Source organism: Salarias fasciatus, chromosome 4 (assembly GCF_902148845.1).
Source record: "Salarias fasciatus chromosome 4, fSalaFa1.1, whole genome shotgun sequence".
NCBI classification, from domain to species: Eukaryota; Metazoa; Chordata; class Actinopteri; order Blenniiformes; family Blenniidae; genus Salarias; species Salarias fasciatus.
The window spans coordinates 1,478,323-1,503,476 of record NC_043748.1 but is presented as its reverse complement, the minus strand read 5'-3'; the positions used below and the strand labels follow the sequence as shown (position 1 = coordinate 1,503,476).

General features: G+C 47.8%; 1 protein-coding gene across 4 annotated transcripts; it reads right to left on the bottom strand.

Moving 5' to 3' along the window:
- Positions 1–37: 37 nt before the first annotated feature.
- Positions 38–24,078, bottom strand: LOC115387510 (supervillin-like). 4 transcript variants are annotated; one of them, XM_030090239.1, is made up of 34 exons: positions 23,947–24,078; positions 20,766–21,264; positions 19,230–19,358; positions 18,930–19,106; positions 18,036–18,070; positions 17,161–17,222; positions 16,285–16,430; positions 15,568–15,775; positions 13,493–14,010; positions 13,322–13,421; positions 11,087–11,113; positions 10,922–10,984; positions 8,212–8,286; positions 8,079–8,139; positions 7,936–8,010; positions 7,831–7,863; positions 7,578–7,761; positions 7,062–7,228; positions 6,846–6,950; positions 6,615–6,751; positions 5,831–5,978; positions 5,561–5,706; positions 5,241–5,416; positions 4,998–5,143; positions 4,648–4,917; positions 4,261–4,412; positions 3,892–3,994; positions 3,593–3,797; positions 3,358–3,491; positions 3,124–3,279; positions 2,778–2,921; positions 2,568–2,680; positions 590–745; positions 38–422 (listed from the first exon to the last, which is right to left on the bottom strand). In XM_030090239.1, the coding sequence occupies exons 2-34, from the start codon at positions 21,044–21,046 to the stop codon at positions 333–335; spliced, it is 4,722 nt and encodes a 1,573-aa protein (XP_029946099.1). In that variant the 5' UTR covers positions 21,047–21,264; positions 23,947–24,078; the 3' UTR covers positions 38–332. The 4 variants fall into 4 exon arrangements, with proteins under 4 accessions (XP_029946099.1, XP_029946101.1, XP_029946102.1 ...); XM_030090241.1 differs by having other exon boundaries at positions 15,577–15,775; XM_030090242.1 differs by lacking the exon at positions 10,922–10,984.
- Between the last annotated feature and the right edge of the window lie 1,076 nt (positions 24,079–25,154).

Below are 25,154 nucleotides of genomic sequence, written 5' to 3'. Positions count from 1 at the left end.
TTTTTTTGCGTTTGTTTACATTGTTTATTAGCATTGATTTTATTTTGAAAGCACTCGTCTTGTCATTCTTTGTTACTGACATCCTGCCTTCACTCCCACCTATCTTCTTTTTGTTTCGTTTTTTTTGTATCTTTTGCTGATTTGTACAGATAAAATTACGTTACATAGGAAAAATGTGGTCTGTTGTTGCTCCGACCTGAACGGTAGCTACAGAGAAATCCATGTCCAATAAAAAGTCCACACACTCGTACTAATTTAACATAAATAAAAGTGATTTTCCTTCTTTTTTTATTGCGTTGTGAGCAGTCCTTGGTGCGTCCCATCGGTCAGTCTCAACACAACAGGCCTTTGCTTTTCTTCAGATCAGTTTGCTTCCAGCTCGGCAGGGAGGCGTATTCATCTCTCTTCATTTCCAAGAGAGTCTGAAACATAATTGCAGTGATTTATTTACAGAGGGAAAGATGCACAAATGATACTGAAGTCCTGGATTTATTCCCCTCACTGCCTGCTGTGGCCTCTCTTTAGTCAAACTCTGGTGAACACTGCCGCCTGCTGGTGGAGCGGCGTCAGTGCAGCGGCGTGAACTGACCTGGAAGTCCTGGTCTGACAGGTAGACCTCCAGGTGGCGGGGGTCCACTCCTTCAGGCAGAGGGCTCCTCAGCAGCTCCTCCAGGGGGTACTGGGTCTTCATGAGCTGGGCCAGGGCGTCCTGCACCAAGGTCAGCTTCTGTCGCCCCGCGTCAGCCTGACAACGTCAAACCAGAGGCGACGACGCCGTAAACGCCACACTCACCGTTTTCAAGAGCTGAGATCACTGCTTTAAAGAGTTACTCAAATATTTTCCACTGGAATGCTGGTAATTGGCGTGGCTCTTGTTATAATATTAAAATCTGACCTGTGACTGACTGCTTGACGCTAAAAAAAAAAGAGGAATATTCTAATTAATTAAGCTTTTTCATTGTAGAACTACATCACCTCCTTATGCAACAGATGTAGCTCCACAAAGTCACTACATTCCTGCAGACTCATTCCTTTTCTAAACTATCCATTTTGTTTTACTCACTCAGCTTCAGCGCCCTGAAATCCTGAGTTTGACAAAGTCACAGTTGACCATGAACATGTGAAAAAACACGAAATCTAAACTGCAACATTTGTTTGGGATCATTTTTCTGAGATATTTTCTTAAAAACCCTAAATCGCCCTAAATGTGCTGTGAGCCGACGAGCCTCTCGATTAACTTCAGAGACAGACGATTCCTCGTGATAGATTAGTCGAGTCATTTCTGAAACAGCAGCTTTAATCTGGAGTGAATTCCCAGGGGACGAATGCCATTTAGAGCACAATTAAACTCCTACATCTTCAGTGATTGCGAGATAGCTTCATAGAAATTTATGAGCCAATAAAGTAAGAGTGAAAGGAAAAGAAACAGTCGTTCCAGATTTTATGGTGTGATTTTATAAAGCTTTTAACACTTTGAGACGTTAATAAAAGACCAGGGGGCTCATTTATCATCAGTGCACAGAAAAGACACAGAAAATTCTCTTATGAATGAAATTTAGAATGTACGCAAGTACAAAAAAACTCCATATTTATAAAACACGCGTACGTGAGACGTAAGTCAGTTTTGATAAATGCCACTGGTTCTTCACCACCAGGCTCCTGCACTTTCTGGATCATTTGCCTTCAGAAACGCCTCCAATGAACCAACAACACACACCTCGTTTTAAACACTCATCTTTTCCTCATTTTTCTCAAACTGAAATCGAGACACTTGTTCGCAAACCAGAAAATATAGTGTGAATGTTTGGAAGACCAACAAAAGGAAAAATGCTGCCCTACTTCCGTACATGAGAAACATCGTCACAGATTCTTTTAAAAGGAAACACAGGATATAATCAGATTGTTGAGCACCTGCTGTGACACTCTTAATGCTTTCTATAGTTGCACTATTCTAAGTTTGGATCATGTGCGTAACATCCTGGCCCACAGAACGTCTGTAGGTCAGGGGAAAGGTCTTTCCCTACGGTGATTTCTTTTTTCCCCAGATAAAAATCATGTTTGGAAAAAATGGACATGAAGAGTGTGAAGCTATTACTGATGATTTTGCAGTCAGCATTTTAGATAAATTCTGAATATGTGCATTTCAATGAAATAAGTGCAAATAACTTGGAACAGTTACAGGTTAATGTATGGACGTATCCACAAAAGAAAGACACAAAAGGCTCCATAGTCACTCAAAAGCAAAACTAACAGCTGCTAACAGTAAAAAATTGAAAAACATTTCTTTCCTTTCAATATACAGTAAATGATAGCATTTGTCTGCAGTTACCTGGCTGGGGTCAGCAGGCTTGTTTAGTTGTGATCATACTGTATTTCCATATTTATGAACAGGTGCATTTATTTTATGTTTTGTTTTTTTGAGATCGTTTCCATTTTTATCATATCTTTTTTTTTTTATCAGGTCTTATTGATCCACACTCTAAACGGCCCTGGTTTTCATTCTCTCTTCCTTTCATGCCACAGAACTGATCCACACTTTGACACATTGTGCGAGTGTGTGTGTGCACCTGTGTGTGGCATCCCGAGCTCCTCTCCCAGCGAGGGAAGACGTTGGTGAAGGTGAGCGGCTCCAGCCCCTCCAGGATGAGGTAGGCCAGCGGAGGCCTCCTCGGGTTCATCTCTGGGTCAAACGATCAAAAACAGCACCAGGGCTCATCAGGTCCCCGCAACACCTGCGTTTCGGGGTGGGAGCGTCTTATGCTCGTGCACGTCGGTACCTTTGCAGTACTGCAGCGCCGTCTGCATGGCGCACCGCCTCTCGTGGTGCCAGAGGCTCCAGGCCGCCGCCGCGCTCTCCGTCTGCTCAGGCTGGCCGCGCTGCCACAGGTACACCTCCAGACGGTTGTCCAGAAGGAACAGGGCTGGAAGGCCGGCGGGCAAGAGGGAGCAGACAGGGATTAGAATCAGACTGGAGACCAAGAAAAAAGACATTTTGACAAACAAGGATGTCATTTATTCATCGTCTAAATGGAGAAACAGGTTAAGATTTTTTGTTCTTCAACAAAAAACTAATGAGCGGACCTGGTTAAAGGAGATTTCCGTGTGTTCTGCGCTCGTTCTCACCTGGCTGCGGCGCAGCGTACAGGCTCTCCTGGACAAAAGGCATCGCCATGACGATCCCCGGCAGCCGCGACGGACTCTGGAGCTCCTCGGCCTGGAAACGTCCAGAAGAGGCACTCAGGTGGAAGAGGCGAGGCGTGAAGTTGTACTTCCCAGGATCTGGAAGAGCCCAGAAGAATGAAGTATGAGTATCAATGAAGGGTCAGTAACACCGAGGTACTGCTGAGCGTCACTCACCCTGCAGCATGCAGTCGTAGGCCTTCCTGTCCATCGTTCCCAGAGCTGTCCAGAAGTCTGCAGGCTCTGCTCCTTCCTCCACCGCCTGCACCTGCAGGGAGCTGCCTTTACCGAGACCCAGCTCCGGAGGACGCCTGACACACACACACACACACACACACACAGAAAGTTACAATAGCAGCGTTAAAACAGTGCTGCAGCCCTTCCGAAGCTTGACCCCGACGATGTGCCTCACGTTTCAGAGAGCCGCTCCACCGCCCTCCTGCTGACTTCTCTGACGCTGCTGTGAGCTTTGCATCCAGTCCACAGGTACAGCGCCCCCTGCTGGCTGTTCAGCAGGACGACGGCGCCCCTTGACCTCAGACCGGCACAGGAGCGCTCCACCTCCAGCAGCTGGGCCTCCTCCGGGAGCTCCCCTCGCACGCAGAACAGACGCCACTCTGACCCCAGAGACACAGAACCACCTCAACCGGGAGTCGAGACAGAAAAACACAGAGAAGAAGAAAAAAAAAAAAGAACTAGATTTTTCTGTACCAGCGTCAGCTGGAGCGGCTTCTCGCTTCCCCCGGTGGATTACCAGGCCTCCCTGGAAGAGCTGCAGGAAGCAGGGCGGCTCCTTCCCCTGAGGGACCACCACCTTCACATACACACACACACACACACACACACACATCACCACAGGACCCAGATTTCACCCGCCATCTTTATATGAACAACAAATCTCCAAGGAGACCTGACCTGTGACTGGTTATGCTTTTCATTTTACATGTGGTGATCGTTCACTTTTCAAAAGACGCCAGGTAAAACCACCCCACACACACACACACACACACCCACCCCCACACACACACACACACACCTTTGTGTTTACCGTCTTATTCGTGAGCCGCTCTCCTGGCTTACCTGCGACTGCTCTTGGTTTTTCATGCCGATGGACAGGAAGGCGGCCGTGTCGCGCCCGCTGACGCTGGAGTGGCGCCCTCGCCACAGGAAGAAGGCCGTGTTCTCCGTCTGTCCAGAGGCTCCGTCACCCTCATCTGAGACTTTCACGTCATCTGGAACACAGAGAAAGGTTCGGCGTTAAGTAATCCGCAGAAAAGTTCAGGTAAATTCAGGTAAGACGATTACAGACAGAATCATTTCACAAAAAATGCTGCTACCCATCCTGCTCAGGGTCTCAACTTAACTCCTTGATATTTAGTAAAGGGTAAACATAAGAATTCATGAAAGTACAGGTTCCTAAAGTAGGACTCTACATCTGCTCAATCAGGACATCAGAGAGTCTCTGACCAGCGGCGTTGACGCTGTACGTCCAGCGGACGACGTACGAGTCCCCCTCGTGGAGCTGTCCCGTGCTCTCCAGCGGGACCTCGCTGTCGTCGAACTCCTGGACGTGCCAGGCGTCCACCGCCGCCGTGCAGACGCCGCGGCCCCGCTCCACATCCACGCCGGCCAGCACGGTGCGCGGGCCGAGGTCCCCCTCCGGCGGGCGGGCCGACACCAGAGCTCTGGCGTCGCACGGACTCAGGGGGTCAGAGGGCGGGGGGGGGGGGGGGGGGGGCCTGAACGGAGGAGGGGAGTTCAGCAAGAAAGTCCTCAGAATACGTGAAATAACTTCAAGCCGCTGAAGTGAGGACGAACCTGCGTTTGCTCCGGCTTTGAAGCAGCTCCCTCGCCGGCTCCGCTCTCCTCCGGCCAGTCCAGGAACTTCTCCCTGAACAGAGCCGTCTCCTGGTGCTGGGCCAGGACCCCCAGCAGGGCCCAGCCGGGCCGGCCCTCCCCCCTCCTGAGGAGGAGGCATCCAACAAGCTCCATGTGAGACTCTCAATCTACTGTTGTGTGTGTGTGTGTGTGTGTGTGTGTGTGTGTGTGTGAGAACTGACGGCCGAGCGCCGGGGTCGCTCCCAGTGGAATCCAGAGGGTTGACTCCACAGTTGCTGTAGTCGTACGCTCCGGCCCACACCTGGCGAGTCAGCTGCAGAGCAACGCTCCTCCTCCTCTGGGGAACATCCTGGCCGTGCCACAGGTACACCTCGCTGCCAAAATCAAACACCAGAACCTGCACGCACACACACACACACACACACAGAGTCACTTTACAAACCGATCGGGCTTTTTAGAAAAAACAAAACCCTCCTAAATCTCGTTTTACAACAGAGTCCCACATTTGAGGACGAGGCAGAACTAGACTGGAGCTCCAGACCTCAGAGGACTGGAGCAGCGCCGCGCTGGGCGTGGAGGCCCAGGCCTGCTCGTGAGGCACCAGCCTGTTCTCCAGCAGCCTGTACACGCAGTTCGACTCCACCACGCCGCTCTCAAACTGCTCATCCTCGTCCGGCACTCCGGCGCCTGCAGAGAGAAGAAACAAGAACAATCCTGCTCAATTTTTTAATGCAAATGATGTGACTCAGATCTTTTAGCTGCACTGGAGGGACAGGCCTGAAGCTCCACCTCTGGCTCTGAGCTGGCTGACCTCTGTACGGCGTTCTCCCTCCCAGCAGACTCCAGAAGTCTGCGGCGGCGCTGGTGTCGGCGCTCCGCCCCTCCTCCAGGTGGACCACCTCCGGGGCCTGGCAGCCCAGATCCCTCCGGCTCTGGATGAACGCAGCCAGCTCCGAGGCCTGAAACACATCCCAGCATTCAAACCCCGCTGTGAGACAGACACATGGCTGCAAGGGAAAGAAACACTGCAGGAGAAACACAAAAAACAATCAATATTCTGCTGTAGAGTTGCTGTCCGTTACACTCGGTTGCAGTTTCAGTGTATTCACAGGTTTCCAACCTGGGATTTTCTGCATCGGTCAAATTGGCTCATCAATAAAAACTACAAAAAGATGAATTAGATTTAGAGCTGAAATGGGAATCGAAAAGTGTGACGGGTCAAATAAGTAGAAGCAACACGGACATTATGATATCGCTGTGAACACATGATCTGCATTACTGTATAGAGGTAGACAAACAGTGAGGTTCCAAGTCTAAACGAGAACATTACATCAAACCAGAAGCCAAGAGAATCACAGGCCTGCACTCCATGCTGCAGGGGCTGCTGTAAAATCACTTAATGCACTGAATCCTCCTGGGGGGTTTAACCGTCATGTTTTATGCATAGCGAAGTCATTTCCATTGTAAATCTCTGCAGAGGAAATCCTCCAGTGGCGACTGGATGAACGGATCCTTTCTAACACATATCTACAGCTCCACATCGCCGTAGCTGCTCCTCACAGCTCAGTGCTGGCGCCAGACGTCCTCGCCGTTACCTTGGCTTTCTCCTGCGGGTTGGCGCGCTCTCCGCTCCACGCGAAGCAGGCGCGCGGCGTGACGAGCAGGAAGCAGTCTCCGCTGTTGAGCGAGCGCGCCGAGGGCTCGGCCAGCCTCACCTGCACCCGCCGCCTGCCTGTCGGCACAGCTCAGCGTAAACAGCCGAACACACACATACACACACACACACACACATCCTCCAGCACACAGCGGGCCTTCTCCCTCCTGACCTTTGATGTGAATGAGCATCAGGCTGCTGAAGGCGGGGAGGGACGGCGGTCTGTCGGCGTCCGGGGAAGGCGTGGAGTCGTCTGACGCCGCGGGGTTTTTACAGTCTGGAGGTAGAAAGACAAAAAAAAAAAAAACACGAGGCGGCTGAGATCTGAGATGAGGAGAGGCTTCCGTTTGCATGTTCTCCCTGTGCACGCCTGAGAGAAACAACCCACTGTTCTCAGCTGGCGCTCTCTCCTCGGCGGCTGCGTTGACCCTCTCTCCCATGAAGTCCTGCCGGATGTCCTCCCTGGCGGCGAGGGCCCTCAGGGGGTTCCTGGATCCCTGGGTCCGGCGGGACGGACGCACCGAGCGCCGGTGCTCCGCGACGGTGGAGGTCAGTCTGCACACACACACACACACACGAGAACAATCCAGAGCTTCTATGAATACTTCTATCAATTCATTTCCAGGAAGAAGCCATGAAGGAAATCAGAGAACAACTTTAACACCAAGAAAACAGTTTTCGTTAAAGCTTTAAACATGGAGCAGACATTTTTACATACTAATCACCAGCAGAGGTCTCTGTTACAGCTGAAAAGTTACATTAGTTAAGTTCATGGTAAAGATTTTATGATCATCCCTGTAAAAATAAACTCTATGAGTTAGTTTTAAAAATAAAAAAATTTTTAAAAAGCAACCAATTTAAAAGCAAAGATGTACTGATTTATTAGTTAAGAGTTCAGGCTCACATGTGTGTGTTGGTCTGACAGAGGACGTCCAGGTCCCGCTCCCTCTCCGGGGCAGAATCCCCTCCGTCAGGCGGAGGCGGGCAGGCGGAGGGAGGCGACCGTTCCAGGAAGAAACCTCCGTCACAGGCACTTGATTGGTTCACGGGCGTCTCGTCCTCCGCTGTGGGCGAGGAGCCGTGAGGAGCTGCAGCAGAGACAGACCGATGAGCCTCTACGTTCTGGAGCCAGCGGAGGATTCATGACGGATTCATACCTTCAGGCTCCTCCACAGGCCGGCTGGACCAGTCTGCAAAGAGAAACCAAGTTCACACACCTGGCAGCAACCCTGAAGAGTGTTTTACTGTGTCGCAGCGCCGACCTTCAGGGGAGCAGCAGAGCGTTTCACCGGCGTCGACAGGAATCTCATTTCGCTCTGCTTCAGGCGAGGAAAGACCTGCAGGAGAAACGGAGTCAGAGAGGAGCGACGCAGGAAGAACCGTGAACCACAGCGAGGTCGCTCACTTCTCCGAGCGCTCTCCTGCTCCGTGCTCTCCTGCAGCTCCTCGGGATCCCCTCCTTTACCCTGCACAGCGAGGAAGCAGGTGAGCTGCTCTGCAGAGAGAAGCACGAGTACTGAACCGTCTCAGTGACTCACCTTCTGTCTCCACTGAGGCTGAGCAGGGCTCTTTGTGGGCGACGACACTTCCTGCGCTTCAAAAGACAAGCTGGTCTGAGGATGAGGGGAGAACGAGAGGAAAGCAAGAGGACTGAGAACCGAGTCCCTGAGAATCAAAACACGCTGCATCAAATCAACACCAAGGACAGCATGTGCACAATCGACATGGAGGACACGTTTACAACACAGAGATCAGAGTACAGTTACCTGTCAGAATACACTCATATCATGAGTGAATCTTCAGACTTTCTCAGTCCTTTAAAAAACTTTTTGCTTTTATGTGTATTTCCAAACGAAAGTCCCATTTATGACAAACGTTTGAAAGCGCCGTGGATGTTTACATTTCTGTCCGTCATGCTGCAGCATGCGAGGATCTCTGATCCGTCCCCGGTTCCCTCTGCAGCATGACAACAACCCAAAACACGCCGTCGGTATCCCTGAGAACTCTCAGCAGCAAGGAGAGCCAGAAAATCAGAACAGACGGCCCGCGGAGGCCGTTCAGACGACTCTTATCAGGTCGTCACCAAAATGCTTCAAACTGAACACATACCTCAGAAAATAAACTACATGAATGCAGACGAATCATTTTCATGAAAAACTGGATTATTTCTTCCTTTTATTTCATTTTCAGTTAACCTCGTCTAATGTGATCCATGACAGCTGCTCTGATCTGATTTAATAACAAAAATAATGCTCAGTCTTACTTCAGAGGAGTTTCAGGTTGATTGATAAAGTTGTCGTTATTGAAGTGTTCCCAATGATTCTTCATTCCTTCTCCACAAAATGTCACACACTAACATTTAAATTATTTCTCTCGCTGCAGCTCTGGATCACAACAGACTGTAAAATTCTACTTTATGAGATGAATATAAACACTTCCTCATTTACATTTCTCATTAAGCCATTACTTTTATATGTGCACGTGATTCCAGAGGCAAACACTCCAGTCAAGTTTAAAACACTGCGGAAAAACACTTTAAACAGTTTACAACAACTTAAATATGACACATATTTCATTTGTGCCACAGAAATAGAAAAATGCACTGAAACACTGTATTTCACCTCAACGTTGTGAACATGCTCATGAAATCTGACAGCTTATTCCAGTTCCTCTTCCCAGCTTTATTTTGTCAAAAACAAGACATCCACCGATGATTTTTTTTTTCCTTATGCGTTGTTGACTTTTGGAAGCTGAAGTCTCTTCTCATTATTTTTGCTCGTCTCGCCGAGTCTCAGTGGAATTCTTCCTCTCGAACACCAAACCGTGAAACGTGGCACCAGCAGAGCCGACAGTCACTAAACTTATATCTCACTCCGTTTCTCTTTCAGTATTGTTCTTTTGTCCAAATGCATTCATCATCATCATGATGTTATTTAGCAACTTTTAGCTAATTTTCTTTAAGCGCCGTTGTTTGAAATATATTTATGAAGCCCGGATTTCATCTTTTCTCGGACAGAAATGCTGTGTTGATGAGAACTGTACTGAAAATGTCCAAACTTCGGCTCGACTGGCTGCACAAGTTAAACTGCACAAGCAGAAATTAGTAAAAGATTAAACTGACGATTAGCCTTTTTTAAAAAGCACAGTGTAAGGCGGGGGTATGGAGCTGGCTTCAGTCCAGGGGGTCACACACAGCCTTGACCTTGAGTGGGCCGCATCATTAACATAATAATCTTTATTTAGTTAAAGAAATTAAACCACCTTTTCTATTTGATTAAATGTCATATGTAGAACATTTTGGGGAATAAACATTGTGCACATTTTTCGAAACGAGTTCTCATGTAAAAATCAACCAAATGTGCACCATTTGTGGCATTTTGCAGTACTGAGGATGCATGTTTTAACAAACTGGCGCCCACCGTCTTGCTTTAATGCTAATTCTACTTCACCAAGAAGCCAGCTCAGGTCTCAGTATTGCTTTATGTAGGCTTCACTGCAATCCCCAGTAAATACACTCAGAGACATCAGTTAGATTTTATGAAAAAATTCCAGTTAATGTCTTATGAGTGAGTCTGAGTCCTGCAGGCTGATTCTGAATGTTTGACACCCCGTTATGAAGGACTGCAAACAAAACAGAAGCAAATCATTTGTTAAAATAAAACGATCGTTGTTGTCTTTAGTCAGCTGTGGATGAGTTTAATGAGTCATTTAGTTTATGTGAGACTGCGTCTGTTAGCTGGAAGGACATGCTCTGAAATCTGGATATTAGCGCAAAGCAGCTAAGATAAAACACCAGTTTTCTACTGGTGTTTTGAGAGAAGCTGATATTGATGAAGCTAAAACAGTTCAACTCGCGAGCAGCACCGAGAGAGACAGCAGCTCTGCAACTAAATTAAAATATAACTGAACAGGATTAGCTAAATATAGAGACATATGTCATTTTATTCTATTGATTGCCTGAAATAAAGCAACAAACCACATCTAACAAAACAATGTTGCAGCTTTTGACCCAAACAAATCATTTGAAACTGTAAATATGTGGAGGGAACTATGACAAACACATGGAAAGCATGCAAAAATACAACGTGTAAAACCAGAGACGTGACACGTGTCGCTTCACACGGACAACAGATCACTCAGCGATACACAGGACCGGATCGTTCAACAGGACCGAAGCTTCACAGGGAACAAGCCAGACCGGAAAGCCACAGAAAGCACAGCCCGCCATGCAGCGTCTCTCGGAGTTACCTGATTAAAACACATGATATATTGGGGCGTATTGCTAGAAAACACTGAGGCAAAGACGGGCTCCTGGGGGAGAAGAGAGAGGGCCAAGCTAAGGCTAAAGACCTGGAAAGATGGACTTTCACTGAAATAATTACAGAAAGGAGATGAATTGCGAATCAGACTCACCCAGCTCTCCAGGTGAGATTCTCCCTGCTGGGAACCATGTCGGAAGAAGAGAGAAGGATGAAAATGAGATGGAGTGAACATTCTGAAGTAGAAATACGAAGGGTCGACATTTAAACAACAATTAATGTGTGTGTGTTTGCATTCCTCAAACACACCCCTCACTGTAAACACCAGCCAGTCTGAGGCTCTTCCTCGGTAACTGGAGCCTGATCCGCACGCATTTCACACATAGCAGGTCCAGAAACGCCATATCTGCTTTCAGCGGGATGAGGAATCTAACCGCAGGCTGGCCGGAGGAGGAGGGGGTGAACTCCGTCACCTCCCAAACGCCAGGTACCGTTTCCTGACTGGCTTCAGGCTATTTTTCAAGAGAGATTAGATAACAACACTGAAAAAAAAAATAAATAAAATAATAAACTTAGCTAAATGATAAGTGTGGACTGCAGCCCCTGGAGGTGCTGCAGGAGGGCAGCGAGAAGGTCAAGCTCAGAAATAAATCAAAAGGTTTATCAAAATGGAATAAATTCAGTTGGTATTTGGAATAAGTTCAGTTGGTATTTTTGGCAAGGTACAAATTTAAATTCTCTTTCAACGACCAAAACGGATAACACAGGGTGATTAAATTCTGCCACTCATTTTTCTATCTCACCTGTCTTTGGTCTTGAAGTTGGTTTTTCATTGGCTAGTGTGGCTCAGCCTGACTTCAAACAACAGTTTGGGTTGAATGTGAAGCCGACTTCCACAACGCTGGACCGCAGGGCTCAGAACCACAGCAGACCATATGAACGTTTTCCCTCATAACTGAGGTGGATACTGTGAGACTATCACCATATCATTACCACGAAGACTTTTCTAATCACTGTAACTCCGTGGATGAGACATTGTGGATATTTATGGACTTCTGCCTTCTACCTTTCACTGATAAATTCTTAAAATTATCACTTACAGCAGAATTATTTCACTGAAAGAATCCAAGTTCATCCATTGTTCATCTGGATGCATAATTAAAATGCACTTTAATGCCATTAGCCCAGGTCCACACTGAATTATTCTAGTTCTGCAATAAATGTTTCAGAGTCGTTGAGATTTTATAGCGGTGTGGTTTTTAGCCGGGCCTTGGCTTCTCTGCCTGTTCCGTTTCTTTATTCTATGGCAAGTCAAAAACTGTTTTCTTGACTCTGGAGCAGCACAGAAATCATCTTATTTTCTTCTGCAGGTCCTGAAGAGGCTCTTTATCTGATCCAGCACCGTTTCAGTCGATCAACCAGGCAGCTGCAGCACAGAACCTTCTCTGCTCTGGACCACGACGGGCTGGCGTCATGTGATTTAGATCATACTATCAGCAAAGTAAGCAGCTGGGAAAAATGTTTTTATTTTAGAGTAAAACTAAGAAAAGAAATTAGTTCAAACTTTTGAAAATGAATAAAAATCTACAGATGAATCTGTTTAATTTGTGAATCGAATATTATTAAGATTTCGGGCACCATGAAGTTTCCCTTCCTGTAACAACCGACATTCAAATAATCCTCTGGAAAGTGAGGAATTCTACTGGCACAGTTTAGAAAATGAGTTTTAGAAAGCAGATATTCAAAAGAGTGCTAAAGTACTTGGATTACAGATTCACTGCTGAGTAACCTTATTAAAGTGTCGAAATCAAGAGCAGACAATGAAGCATTCATTCTGGAAATTGAAAAATAAGACATCTGAAAACAACATATTGAAGCAGTTTTGCCAACGACCAAACATTGTATTTTCTCTGCAAGAGAAACATTTCTATCTTCACATCCATTCTAGAGAGTATTTAGGTTATACTACCTGTAACTTTTATTGTCAAACAGATTATTTGAGGCATATAAACATGTGGAGAAACCTCTGAATCCATTTTCAGCTTTAAAATACAATTTGAGCAATATTCCTCATAGAACGGTCAAATCTCTTTCAGCATCTGCAATGCCTGATTAAAGGAAACCGTTTCCCTACAAATCCTAACATTCTTTTATGTACATCAGATACAGAACAAGTGATTTAATATGACAATAAAGGTATTGTCACAGTAAATAATTGTGGCGTTGATGCTACTCTGTTAATCTCAGACTTGATCTTTTCACTCCTGCTGGACACAAACTGGATTCTTGAAACTGTGTAAAACTTCCCCAACTACAAGAATCTCCTTTGCGAATGAGAGGTTAACCTCCGGCGGGTTTTAAACTCCTCCAGTCAGTTTGAGTTGCTTACTTTCGTCCCGCCGGCCGTTTCCTGCAGGTCAGCCGAGTGATCCGACCGAGTGACCTTCGTCTCATCAGCCCTCCTCGCTCTCTCCTGCTCTTCTCCTCCACTTAAAGACAAACGCAGAACATCAATCCAACGCTAGTATTTGGATCTTTAATTCTAACTGAAGCTACTTACTGGACTCTGTCCGTCAGATCCGAGCTGCAGCCGTTTCCCACAGAGGAAACGGTCTGTTCTTCGCCGTCTTGCCGCAGCGCTCTGGTGGGCGTGCAGGCGATGGTCTCCCTCCTGTTCCGAGTCCTCTGCCTCCAGGGAGCGGCGCTCTGAGCGCCCCCGTCCACGCCGCACTCCTCGCGTCTCTGTCTGCGCGGCGGCGCCGAGATTTCCAGCCTCTCGCTTCCCTCCGTCCGGTCCTGCTGCGCCGGCTCGCCGCGGCCGCCGCCGTTCTGTTGGCGGGCGTCGGCCTGGCCGGCGGAGCGGCTCTTCTTCAGGATCCCCTTCAGACCGGGCTCGGAGCTGCGGCGCTGCGGGACGGGAGGGGGCTCGGGGTCGGGGACGGGGTCGGGGTCGGCGTCCGGGCGCGGTTGAGACAGACGCACTTCGCTGGGTTTCAGGTTGACAGACGAGGCCTGCTGTCTGTCGGACAGGTGGGGGGACAAGGAGAGGGCCGGGAGCTGGACCGGGTCTTTCTGGAGCTGGAGGGGGACGAAAGAGAGGATTTAAAACACGCTTCAAGCAAAACAACCAGCAAACCGAACGGACATCACACACAGGGACGGCAGGTAGAGACAGTGATGAGACACAGCCGGCATCAATCAGGAGGGAAAAGACGTGATCCTGATGCTGGACCGGCTTCGTGTCCCGGAGTGACGGACCGACAGTGTCGTACCAGTTCAGGGCTCCGAACCTTTCTGACCAAGAGAGACATTTTTTGTGTTTTTCCACCAAGTCAAGCTGGTCTGGAGCCAAAAAGCACATTAAACCTTTAAAACGAGGCAAATGCAGCAGAAAAGGTTATGTAGTTTGATGCTCAAACAGAAACTATTTGTTATGATGCACTTATGTTTAACTACAGTTGAGAATAGTCAACATTTTATGACATTTAACCTATTTTTGGACCTAATATTAAAGGGATACTTCAACATTTTGGCAAATTGGCCCATTTAGCGCAATTCCTTAGTCATTTTGAACAGCATACTTACTTTTTTTGTGAGGGCGAGCTGTTGTTTATTCAGAGGTGAGTCGGGGAAGGTTTTCGGGACGGACACAATGGAAGTGAATGGTATTTTTGTTCCCCTCGTCAAACTCATCAAATACAAAATCCAACAACCCCAAAACACTCTGGTGGGCACATTATAATCTGCACATTCACTACGCTGTGAAATATTAATGCAAAATGACCAGATTGAGTTGTTTATGCGAACATTGCTAAGACGGAACTACTTACTAAACATGGCGTCTGGGCGTAGTGATTTCAAAAGAAAAAGTAGTTCCCAGTATTTGCTTCAGTGTCGTAACGCTACAATATTATTTGTTGGTGTTCCGCAGCGTAGTGAATGTGTGGATTATAACGTGTCCACCAAAGTGTTTTGGGGTTGTTGGATTGTGTATTTGATTAGTTTGATGAGGGGAATGAAAAATACCGTTCACCTCCATTGTGTCCGTCCTGAAAACCTTCCCCGACTCACCTCTGAATAAACAACAGCTCGCCCTCACAAAAAAAGTAAGTATGCTGTTATAAATGACTAAGGAATTGCGCTAAATGGGCCAATTTGCCAAAATGTTGAAGTATCCCTTTAACGGTTTCGCTCACTTTTTTTTAAGTGACTTTTTAGCCATTTTAAACATTTTAACCAGTTCTTTTCTGATTTTTTTTCAGCCATATCTCATTTTCTTCTTTTACAAATTCTAGATATTTGGGTTTTTTTTAAGCCATTCTATGATTTTCTCTCCCATTTCTTGTGGTTTTTGCTTTTTTCCCCCTCAATTGTACTTGAACCTTTCTAGGAATCCCTATTGAACCAAGTGTGATTCATAACTTTGAACAGTACTGTGTTTTGTCACTATAATAAAAAGTTAAGTTAATTCACGTTTCATGGAGCCGCTACAGGGGGACGACGGAGCCACAGGCTGCAGATCCCTGGACTAGTTGATCTTCTCTCCTCACAGGAACGATCACCAATTCTCTCAACTGACTTTCGACTCTAAACCCTTGAGAACGTTGATTTGGTGTAAGACTGCGCTCCCCTCACCAGGCTGACCTCCTCCACGGTGATGGGCTGCGTCCGGTACCGGGCCCCCTTCTGCCTCCGCCGCTCGGGAGGCCCGTCGGCGGCGCCTTGTTTCGTAGGCAGCGATAGTTTGTTGAACAGTGCCAGCTTCTCGCTCATGCTCAGCTTGCAGCTCTCGTCGCCGTCCTCCTCGGGCTGGGCCTCGGCCGGCGGCGCCGGTTTCGGGGCGCTGCGGGAGAAAAACAAGCGCAGGTATCCGTGATTCCTTCGGGGCCTCTTGATCGCCGCTGTTCGGAGATAAATCACCGCTCTGGGCTCGATGCTTCATCATTTCAAAACACGCACACACACTTATTTTTAGTCAATCGGACAGACACCATCCTGCTCTGGAAATCCCCTCCGGAGCTCCAAACCTACGTCTGAAAATAGTTTCTTCAACCTGCTGGAGCTGAGGTTTGGTTCTGAACCACTGTATCACTGCAAAAAGCCTAACTGTGCAACAGATTTATATTTCTCCACTTTATTACCTCGATAACCATCCAATTCTCCCACAAATTTATGTAGCAATATCTTCCAGGGGTCATTAAACAGTCCCCAGCTGGAAAGTGGTTCAGCAGAGACGCTCAATTTATTCACATCGGCGTAAAGCTGCAATAAAAACCATCATTCCTTTGTTTTAGGACAGCAGAGTGAGTTTTACTTTATTGAAACAGTGTTTTTCCGTCGGTCGTCGCCCACCTGATGGCCACCATCTCCTCACAGGTGATCGGCTGGGTGAGAAATCGAGGGTCGTTGCCGCGCCGCGCCCTGCGTTCGTGGCCGGCGCCGCCGGAGCGAGGCTTGAGGAAGGCCGAGGCCTCGGGGGCGGCGGACCGCTCCAGCTCCTGCAACAGGCGAGCACGGAGGGGGGGTGTTAGAGTCCCGACACGCGGGTTAAACAGCAGGAGGGTGATGCAGGTGAAAAACGGCAGCCGGAACGCCGCTCCTGGTATATTTGTACGGACACATGCGAGGGGGGGTCGGATCGCTGGTGAATAAAGCGGTGAACTGTACGGTGGAGCGTCTTGGATCACATGCCAGCCCAGCAGGTCACGGTGTAACCGGAGCCCCGCCGGCTTCGGTTACCTCCACAGAGCGGCGCCGCTAATTATAACGCAGCTGCTGCGCTCGTTAGCGGCACGGCGGTATCTGGCACATTTTCACCTGATGCTCCGGGGGCTAAAGCCCAAGAATAGGAGAAACTGTGTTCCGTCGCCTCTGTGAGATAAAAGCACCGGAACGCTCCACCGCCTCCGCTCCGCGCAAATTTAACCCCACATTTTAAAATAACGGACGAACTGCAGCGTCCAGGTCGATTCCAGACCCGGCACCTGTCCGCCCATTCATTCCCCCGGATCTGGGTCAGGTTGTGTCCTGCCCGGTCAGCGCTGCCTCAGGCGGTAAGGTGAGCAGCTGATAAGACTATTGAGGACTAATGAAGCCTACATTTCCCTCCAGCAAGGTCATCGAATCAAGGTTGAATGATCCATTCCAGCTTGGACGACATCTGCAGGTTGTGAAAAGAAGTGTGCAACCAGTTTTTTTTAAACCAGCCTGGAGAGATAAAAGACTTACTTTAAACAAAGACATCTTGGCCGCCACGCTCATTTTGGCTCTGTCATCCGTTTTCACGTCGCCTGAGAGACAGAGACACAAATCACCAGGTCACCAGCCATCAGAAACAAACACGACAACAATCCGTGTCAAGTGTGTAAATCGTCACGCGCTGCAGACAGTCTGCAGCTCTGGAGGAAGGTGCAGGAATGGAAGTTAACACTCCACCATCTAGTGAGAAGATCCTTTACAAAACAGTTCTAGAAACACATGCAGGAAAAGAAACAACTGTGCATCTTAAAAAGCTTCTGAATCTGAAGCTACGACTGATTTTTTAAAGTGGTCATTCAAAAAGTATGATGTTATCACAGTCCCCATGAAATAAAACACATTTCCACAGTATTTCTTCTTGTCTTTGTGGGCTTGCTGTTCTGTTCTCTTTGTGGGTCAAACATGAAAATAAAAGTCACAGAAACGTCTCCGCTGTTCCACCACAGACAGACCCTTAAACCAACAGTCCAAACAGCAATAAAAGCCTCTTGTTTCTACAGCGTCTTTAAAAACGGGTGTAAATTCTCCGTAAGTCAATCTTTGCAGAGACTTGCTAGTAATCTTTTTATGGCGGGGGTCGGGATGGGCCTGACTTAGCGTGGCTCCACTGCACACGTGGTTCTGGGGGCATCAAGCTGTCGTCGCTGAGGAGATTAAACATTGTGGGCCTGCAAATGAAACCTGATTTATTTCTACAGCTATTACAGTCGGATTTATGAAGCCAACTGTGCACGTCAAAGGCAAACGGCAAATATATATTTCTGTAAATGCAGAATCTGACTAACTTTAGGAAGTGTTGTCCCACCCAGATAATCTACCACAAGCACAACAGGTGAGAGTTTTACCTTTACCGTTCTCCTCTTCCTCTGCATCCATCAGCCTGCAAGAGCAAGAAAAACGAAAGACTTCAGGCGAAATCTGAGCAAAGAGCTGCCTTTAACGTTCAGATGCTCTGCGTCGAGACTCATGTGAAAACTGAAGGTCTCTGTTCCTTCAGACGATCCAAGAGTTGCATGCAAGATTTGCATTGCATGTTTGGTGAAGCAGCCCCGTCGAGGCCATTAAAAGCAAACAAAGTCATGCAAACCACACAAGCTTTTGGTTTGTAAATTACAGAACCTGCCACACCTCAGTCCGAAGGATTACTCAAGATCAATTACAAGAAATCTCGAAAAAAAAATTTACCAAAAATCAAAAAAAGACTGTATAGCAATATTACACTGCAGTCTTTTACTTCCAGCTGGAAAATCAAAAGGTTACTAATAAAGACAGTAGCATTCTGGATGTGGGAACATTCAAATGACAAAAGCCAGTCACTAAATAATCTGCAACAAAACAACCAACAACATTTCCACCACTCATAATGCTCAACATGATTTCATGATTGCAGCAGAAACTTCAAGGGCCGTTTTCTGAAAGCTGCTGCAGGTTTAGACTCGCTCCTCTCTGAACCTTCCTGCAGGATCTCTCACCGAGCAAACAGTCATTCGGGATCGAATAGGTTAGCTTTGTTGTTAAACGTCCATTTGTTTCTTGCTCTCTTAACCGAGAGATCCATAATCCGAGTCTGGACCTGCTTCCTGGTAAAACTCTGCTCACTTCACTCGTGGTTCAGACTCAGGTGTTTCTACTGCAGTGACTCCTCAATGAGCTCAGCGCCGTTTCAGGATGCAAGTAAACAAACACACAGCAGAGAACCCGTCTGTTAGTCAGAGCCAAGCCAGGCACACGGCCCCTACCCACTGCTCTCCTGCATCTCATCGGCAGTGATCGGCTGCGTCCTGAAGCGATCGCCCGTCTTGCGGCCGCCGCCCGACCCGGCGGGGAGGTAGCGCCGCGTGCGGCGGCGGCTCGCGTCTGAGCCCGGCTTCACAGCCAGGTCCAGAGAGGACGCGGCCCGGCCACCGTCAGGGCCGCTGGTACCACCACACACAGAGCGGGACAGCGAGGGGGGAGGGGGTGGGAGGGGGGAGAGAAGGTCAGATTCTATCAGGTCTGATGGGGACAGACTGCAGAGCACAACACGGCGGCCGCCCTACACTTTCTCCGGCTCCGTCTGCTGCAGCAGGGCGCTTCTCAGCTGGCCCACCGACACCCGAGTGTGGAGCTGCGGGGCGTCGGGTCCCAGAGGGGCGAGGGGTGCCTCCCCAGAGTCCTGGCAAACCTGCCTGGAGGGGGGAGGGGGGGCACGGAGGTGAGGGGATTTGCTCTGAATATTCAGACCTGAGGAAGGGTTGTGGTCGGTGACGGCGGCAGCGCTCAGACTGCAGGACGCAGAGCGCGTCAGCCCAGTGGAAGACTCAGACTGGCTTTTGAAGCTCCCCGCTGGGCCCACCGATTTAGACGTCTCGGTTTTAATTAGCAACAAAGGCCGGACGGCAACTGCTGGAGTCAAGGATCTGGTGCTGCTGGAAGGTCACTGCTGAGGACCGCAGCCCCGACGAACAATGAGCGCAGGGCGAGCTGCGACCGCCGCGCCGAATACTGCTTCCTGCTCTCCATTGTCAATGTAAATCCATACAGAAGAACACTTCATAAAGGTTTCATACCCTTATCTTAAGCTCTGGCTAACGCTTCAAAGAAACATTGAGACATTGTTGAATGTACAGTTAACCCAGAGTAAAATATACACAAGGAATAAAGTACAATGAAAGGTTATCAGCTGTGGAAATCCACTGACCAAAGAAAACTTTGCTTCAGAAACAAGATTTTTTTTATAAGATAATCTTATCTAATCATACTTGTGGTATGAAGTGTAACTGTCCATGAAGCAGTAGGAGGAAACATTTTGTCAAAATTCTGACAATAATCTGGTGACTCGTCTCTGCTTTAACCTGAAATCAGAAGAATTTGATACAAACCATCAATGGCAAATATATTCTAAGCCATGTTTTTGTTTTATAGTATTGAACCCTCAACATCAAACGTTTTAAGTTGATGCAACAAAAAAAAAAATTCAGTCTCTCAATATAGCTTGAAATAAAAGTTCCTCAGACTACTGTCGGCTCATCTTTTGTTCTTAATAAGCAAAGTTTAAGGAGCCAAAATACACACACAAGCTCCAGATGAACGAGAATACAGTTTTTTTTTTAATATCATTTGAATCCCAGGTGAATCTGATTCAGTTCACAACTCTTTTCGAACCATTTAGAATCGGATGTTGAAGTTAAGGCTCCTTATCTGACGTCTAAAACACTCAACAGTGTCATGATGTACAATACATTACCTATTTCAGTGCCATGTCTGCACATACGAGCAGGATTTACTGACGTCAAAGCAAAAAATAAATAAATGGATGAAACACGTGACGGGCGCCATCAGGACTGGAAGAACCTGCCGTTTTATTTGTGGGTCAACAAATGAGATCCTGAGCAAACCTGCAGATCCAGGCTGCACAGAAGCAAACAGAACGAGTCCCGGCGGTCTGCACAGGCAGACCCAGCAGCGCCGCTTCATGTTGGTTTGGATAAACGCTCCGAGCCGCTCAGCTGTGTGTGACGACCCTGAAGTGTTCAGCGTCTCCAGGAGGTTTGAGGTGTGTTTCCGTGGCCTGAAGACTCTGATCTACGACTCACCTGCTCAGGCAGGGGGGCTCTGCGGGAACGTCTGCCTCCAGTCCGTTAGTCGCCTCCGGCGTTTTGCCGTTGACTCCTTCGCAGAAGGCGTCCGAGTTCAGCGCCCTCCTGTGGGATCTGGCTCCTGGCTCGTGCCCCTCCTCGGCGTCCCTCCGCACCCACTTGGAGGGAAGCTCCTCCGTGTTGCCGTAGCGCTCGGCCAGCTCCCGCCTCCTCTCGGCCTTGTACCGGGCGATCCGCTCCGCCCGGGGCTCCAGGACCGGGTTCTCCATGGCGTCCATGTCCCTCAGAGAGATTCAGACGCTTCGCTGTCCTGCCGATACTCGGACAGCATGTAGGAGCCAAGAGTGGGCGGGCTGTTCTTTCTCCGCTTCTCGGACGAGGCGAAACACGGAGGCCAATCGTTCCTCCAGCAGGATCCGGGTTCCATCGGATGTGAAGAGTTCAGTGACAGATTCCACCTCTCGGTCTGGTGCTCGTCGGGAGAGAGACCGTCCTCCTGGGAGATGGAAGAACAAACACCGGCGGGCTGAAACGGCTCACATGTACAGTAAAGCAAACATTTCACTGATCCCTCCAGAGGCAGAACAGTGTGTTTCTGGATCACACAGATTACAGGCCATCATGTAGATCAGTGCAGAGTCACACACACACACGCTATTCAGACGGACTGGGAATCGAACCGGGGGACTTTTTACATTGTAGTGGGGGTACTAACCACTACACCATTATGCGGCCCTGCTTTCATTGTTGATCCGTCAGCTGATTCCGCTGCCTGATCCCATACTGCGGTCCCTGTAAGACGACCTGCAGCAGCCTGCAGCGCCATGCAGGAATCTCCCCTTGCACTGAAACTCAACACCGCCGCTCGGCCCGGCCCGAGCTCCGGCTCCAGCGCCATGCCTCGACGGCACAGCCGGCAGCCACGCTGGTCGTCACTGGAAAGTCACCGGACAAGCAGCACCGACCGTTCCACTGCTGCACGTCAACAAAGAGCAAATAAACCTTTTTATAATGCTAAAAATCAAACTCTGTGGTTTCAGATTTGTTTAAATTAACATATAGTGACCAACTGGAGTCGTCAGGTTTCCTAGCAACCAAAACACACACAAACTCTGAAAAAGAAGTCCCAGCTGACTGCATGGTTGCCAACAACACCGACACAGCCTGGAGCTGTGCGCCATGTATAAATAGTCCTGATGTGGCACGATTTAAAAACGGCAACTTGGCTCACAAATGTTGGGACAGTATGAGTTTGTGTGTGTGTGTGTGTGTGCTCACAAATATGGACAAACATAAATGTGTGTTTGCATATGCGTCCGTGCGCTTCCTGAAACTGTGCACATCAGCATTCCTGGAGCAGGAAGCACAATGGAGGCCGAACAAAGAGCCGTGAGCCGCAGACTTAGCGGGGCAGATGGATGTGCTGCAGGGCTCAGGGCTGCTGGGGACTTTTACATCCTCTCCCATCACTTCCACCGCCGCTCTCAGACTGCCGGGAAGGAACGCTTTCAAAAACTGGGCATTAGATTGAGCATTACACAGCAAAAGAGAAACCTAGAGTATGCAAAAAAACGCGGCTCAGATCCGTCCGTCACATCATGTTGAATAAAATGAAAGCTGTGTTTGTAAATATCGTGAGCCGGGGGGTACAAATCCTCGATTTCCAACGCAGCAGAGAACTTCAACCAGCTGAACTGACGATGCAGTGATCCCTGCATGAGACGTCGCTTTACAAAGGACGAACATGCGCTTCCAAAAGAAACATTCTGCAAACATGACCCGAGAAAGTCACCTCTGCATGCAGACACTGCAGCAATCTAATCTCACCGCCGCCACGCTTCTTCGTGTTTTGAGTGAGTTAAGTGTGGCCACGCTTGTGCAAAGAGCAGAAGTCACGTGACGAGCTGGAGGACTGTCGATTGGAAGAAGAAATGCCATTGAGGCTCAGCGGGGGATCATGGGCTCCTAATCCTGCGACGCGAGTCGACATTAGCTTGACATAAAGCCGCTGGTTGAACACACAAGACTAATTTTCTGCCTCCTGTCAGGGATCATCAACGCAGCTGGAAAACTGTATTAAAATGAGGAGTCTAGGAGGCTGAACAAAGGGCCACAAACTGATCTCACCAAACGAGTACGTTTCTCTGGAAAATTCAGTTTTACAGTTCAAATGTGGTAAAAGTAAATACTATGCAACTGTGGGGACTTGCTGTCTAGCAGTAGTGCAGTAAACCAGATTACAGACCTGCCAAGAATAAGCCTTCACCCAATTACACCTGTCCTGCCGAGCTACCTGCACTAAAGCCCCCCAGTGATCTCCATAATTCAAGGACAAATTCTCGGAGGCCTTTCCTGCACGCCGCTGACGGAGTTATGTACACAACAAACGATGGACGCGGATAGTTTCACACAGCCTTGCATTTCGTCATCCTGGAGTAAAAGTGTGGCCGTTTTAAATTGAAATCAGCATCTCAAGGCCCTTTAAGCCTGCTGGTGCGTTAGAGACATGTGGCTGCAGGACCTGGGGAGGGGGGGGGGGGGGGGGCTTTGTCAGCCTTGTTGTGCTCCCACCATAATCCACCCATCAGCTGTAAGTGAGATGCGCGTTAACAGATGACGGTTCTATTTTTAAAGGTAAAACTCCATTAATTAATCCAAGACGATTTAAAATACACCTGAGAACTGACATTATTCGTTTGCTCTTGTGCACGTGAACACAAACTCAACCATTAGAAAGTAAAAACCGCCATAGCTGGTCGAATAAATGTTGCTGAAATTATCTGAGGCAAGATAAAACAAAAAAAATAAGTGTTACAGGCGGGTTAGTGATAAATAATTGAAGTGACTTCGTGCGTAATTGGTGCGTAAAAACTCCGGAAAAGAAAATACCAATCAGTTCAGTAAAAAACAACAACTTGACAAGTTTAAATGGCTATTTTTAGTCACTGTGCACGTAAAATACCTGAATCTCAACGAACAGAATATTTCGTGTCCACTGCGCAACCGGAACTGTGCCGGATCCGGCGCAGCAGCAACAGGTGCGCACCCGCAACAAGTTGTTCTCTCAGCAACTGAGAGAATAAGTCACAAGCGTTCACCTTTTTCCAGAGTTCCAGAGGTAAAGTTGTTTCTTTTAACTGAAATGAATGAAAGGACGGGGTATTCTCTGGGTACTTACACGCGGTGCTCGCCGTGTGTCCGGGCCCGGCGGTCCCTCCCTCCCCGCGGAGCTTTCGCTGCCGCGGCTCGCTCCAAATGTAGTCACACACTCGCAGCTGCGGGTGGTTCGCCGTATTAAGGGGGGGAGTGTATAAATAGACGGACAAACCCCTGGCTGGGACGGGACGCGCCCCTGGCAGCAGCGGGTAGAAAGACGCGTCTGCCGCCCAGCTGGTGGTTTTTACGCGCAGCGCCGCTTCACGTCAGCCGGTGATGGACGACTGATTATTAATGATGCAAAGTGGGACCGTTAATTTACACTGCAGGATATCAATTAAACTTAAACTTGTTCATTTTACAAGAACCATTTTAACTATATTCAAACATTTTCATGAAGACTGTTGTAGCCAAAATGTTTAATGTCAGATAAAAACCTAAAATGAATCACTTAAATGCTTTAAAAAAAAAAAAAAAGGAACTAATGCTTCGATTACTTTCCAGAAAAAACATTTTTTGGGTTGTTTTACACCATTAGCAGTGAGTATATTTGAGGCAGTGTCCCTGTAGTTGCACCTAATTTCAAATTTTCGAAGTTTTCGGGTAAGTACATCTACATAGGACCTGACCTCAACACTCAGCAGACTACATTCAGCTTAAATAAAGACTTTTATATTCAAAATTAACATGAAACAACAAAAACTTTATATTTATAAACTCCTACTTTTAATTTAAATCTACTTATAACATTACTGTAAATGATGATATCCATCTGAGATTGTTGTTTAATTGATGAAAATATATTGATGTTATGCTTTGATGTAACTTTCTGTAACTGCATTTGGAGAAAATAATCGCACAATCTATCCATGGTAATTTAAAGGACTTAATATAAGCACTTCCAAAACTATGTAAACAAATGGAACAAAGCTATCTGCTCCCATGAAGAGAAAGTGTTAAAATATAAAGTATTAAAATGATCAGTCCTGCAGTGAAGCACAAATTACAGTTTGAGGGACCTTCTCGGTGCCAAAAATGCCCCAACAGCGCCCCCTGCCCGCCGCTCCGTGGAACAGCAGATGAAATGGTCCTGGCAGCTTTATGAGGCTGTAACTGTTCACACATGCAGTGGACATGCTGCTACATTCAAAAGCAGAGACATATGTTCGACACGCTTATTTATAGAAACACTTCTCAACGGAACAGAGTCACTCCTGTGCAAAAATGTTG

Excerpts from the sequence above, each read along its gene's own strand:
- LOC115387510 (XM_030090239.1), bottom strand. The coding sequence starts at position 21,046 with ATGGACGCCATGGAGAACCCGGTCCTGGAGCCCCGGGCGGAGCGGATC. Across the intron at positions 15,776-16,284 it reads GAGGAGATGGTGGCCATCAG|CGCCCCGAAACCGGCGCCGC; the intron begins GTGGGCGACGAC and ends TTTCTCCCGCAG. Across the intron at positions 8,140-8,211 it reads AGCCTCAGTGGAGACAGAAG|GGTAAAGGAGGGGATCCCGA; the intron begins GTGAGTCACTGA and ends CTCGCTGTGCAG.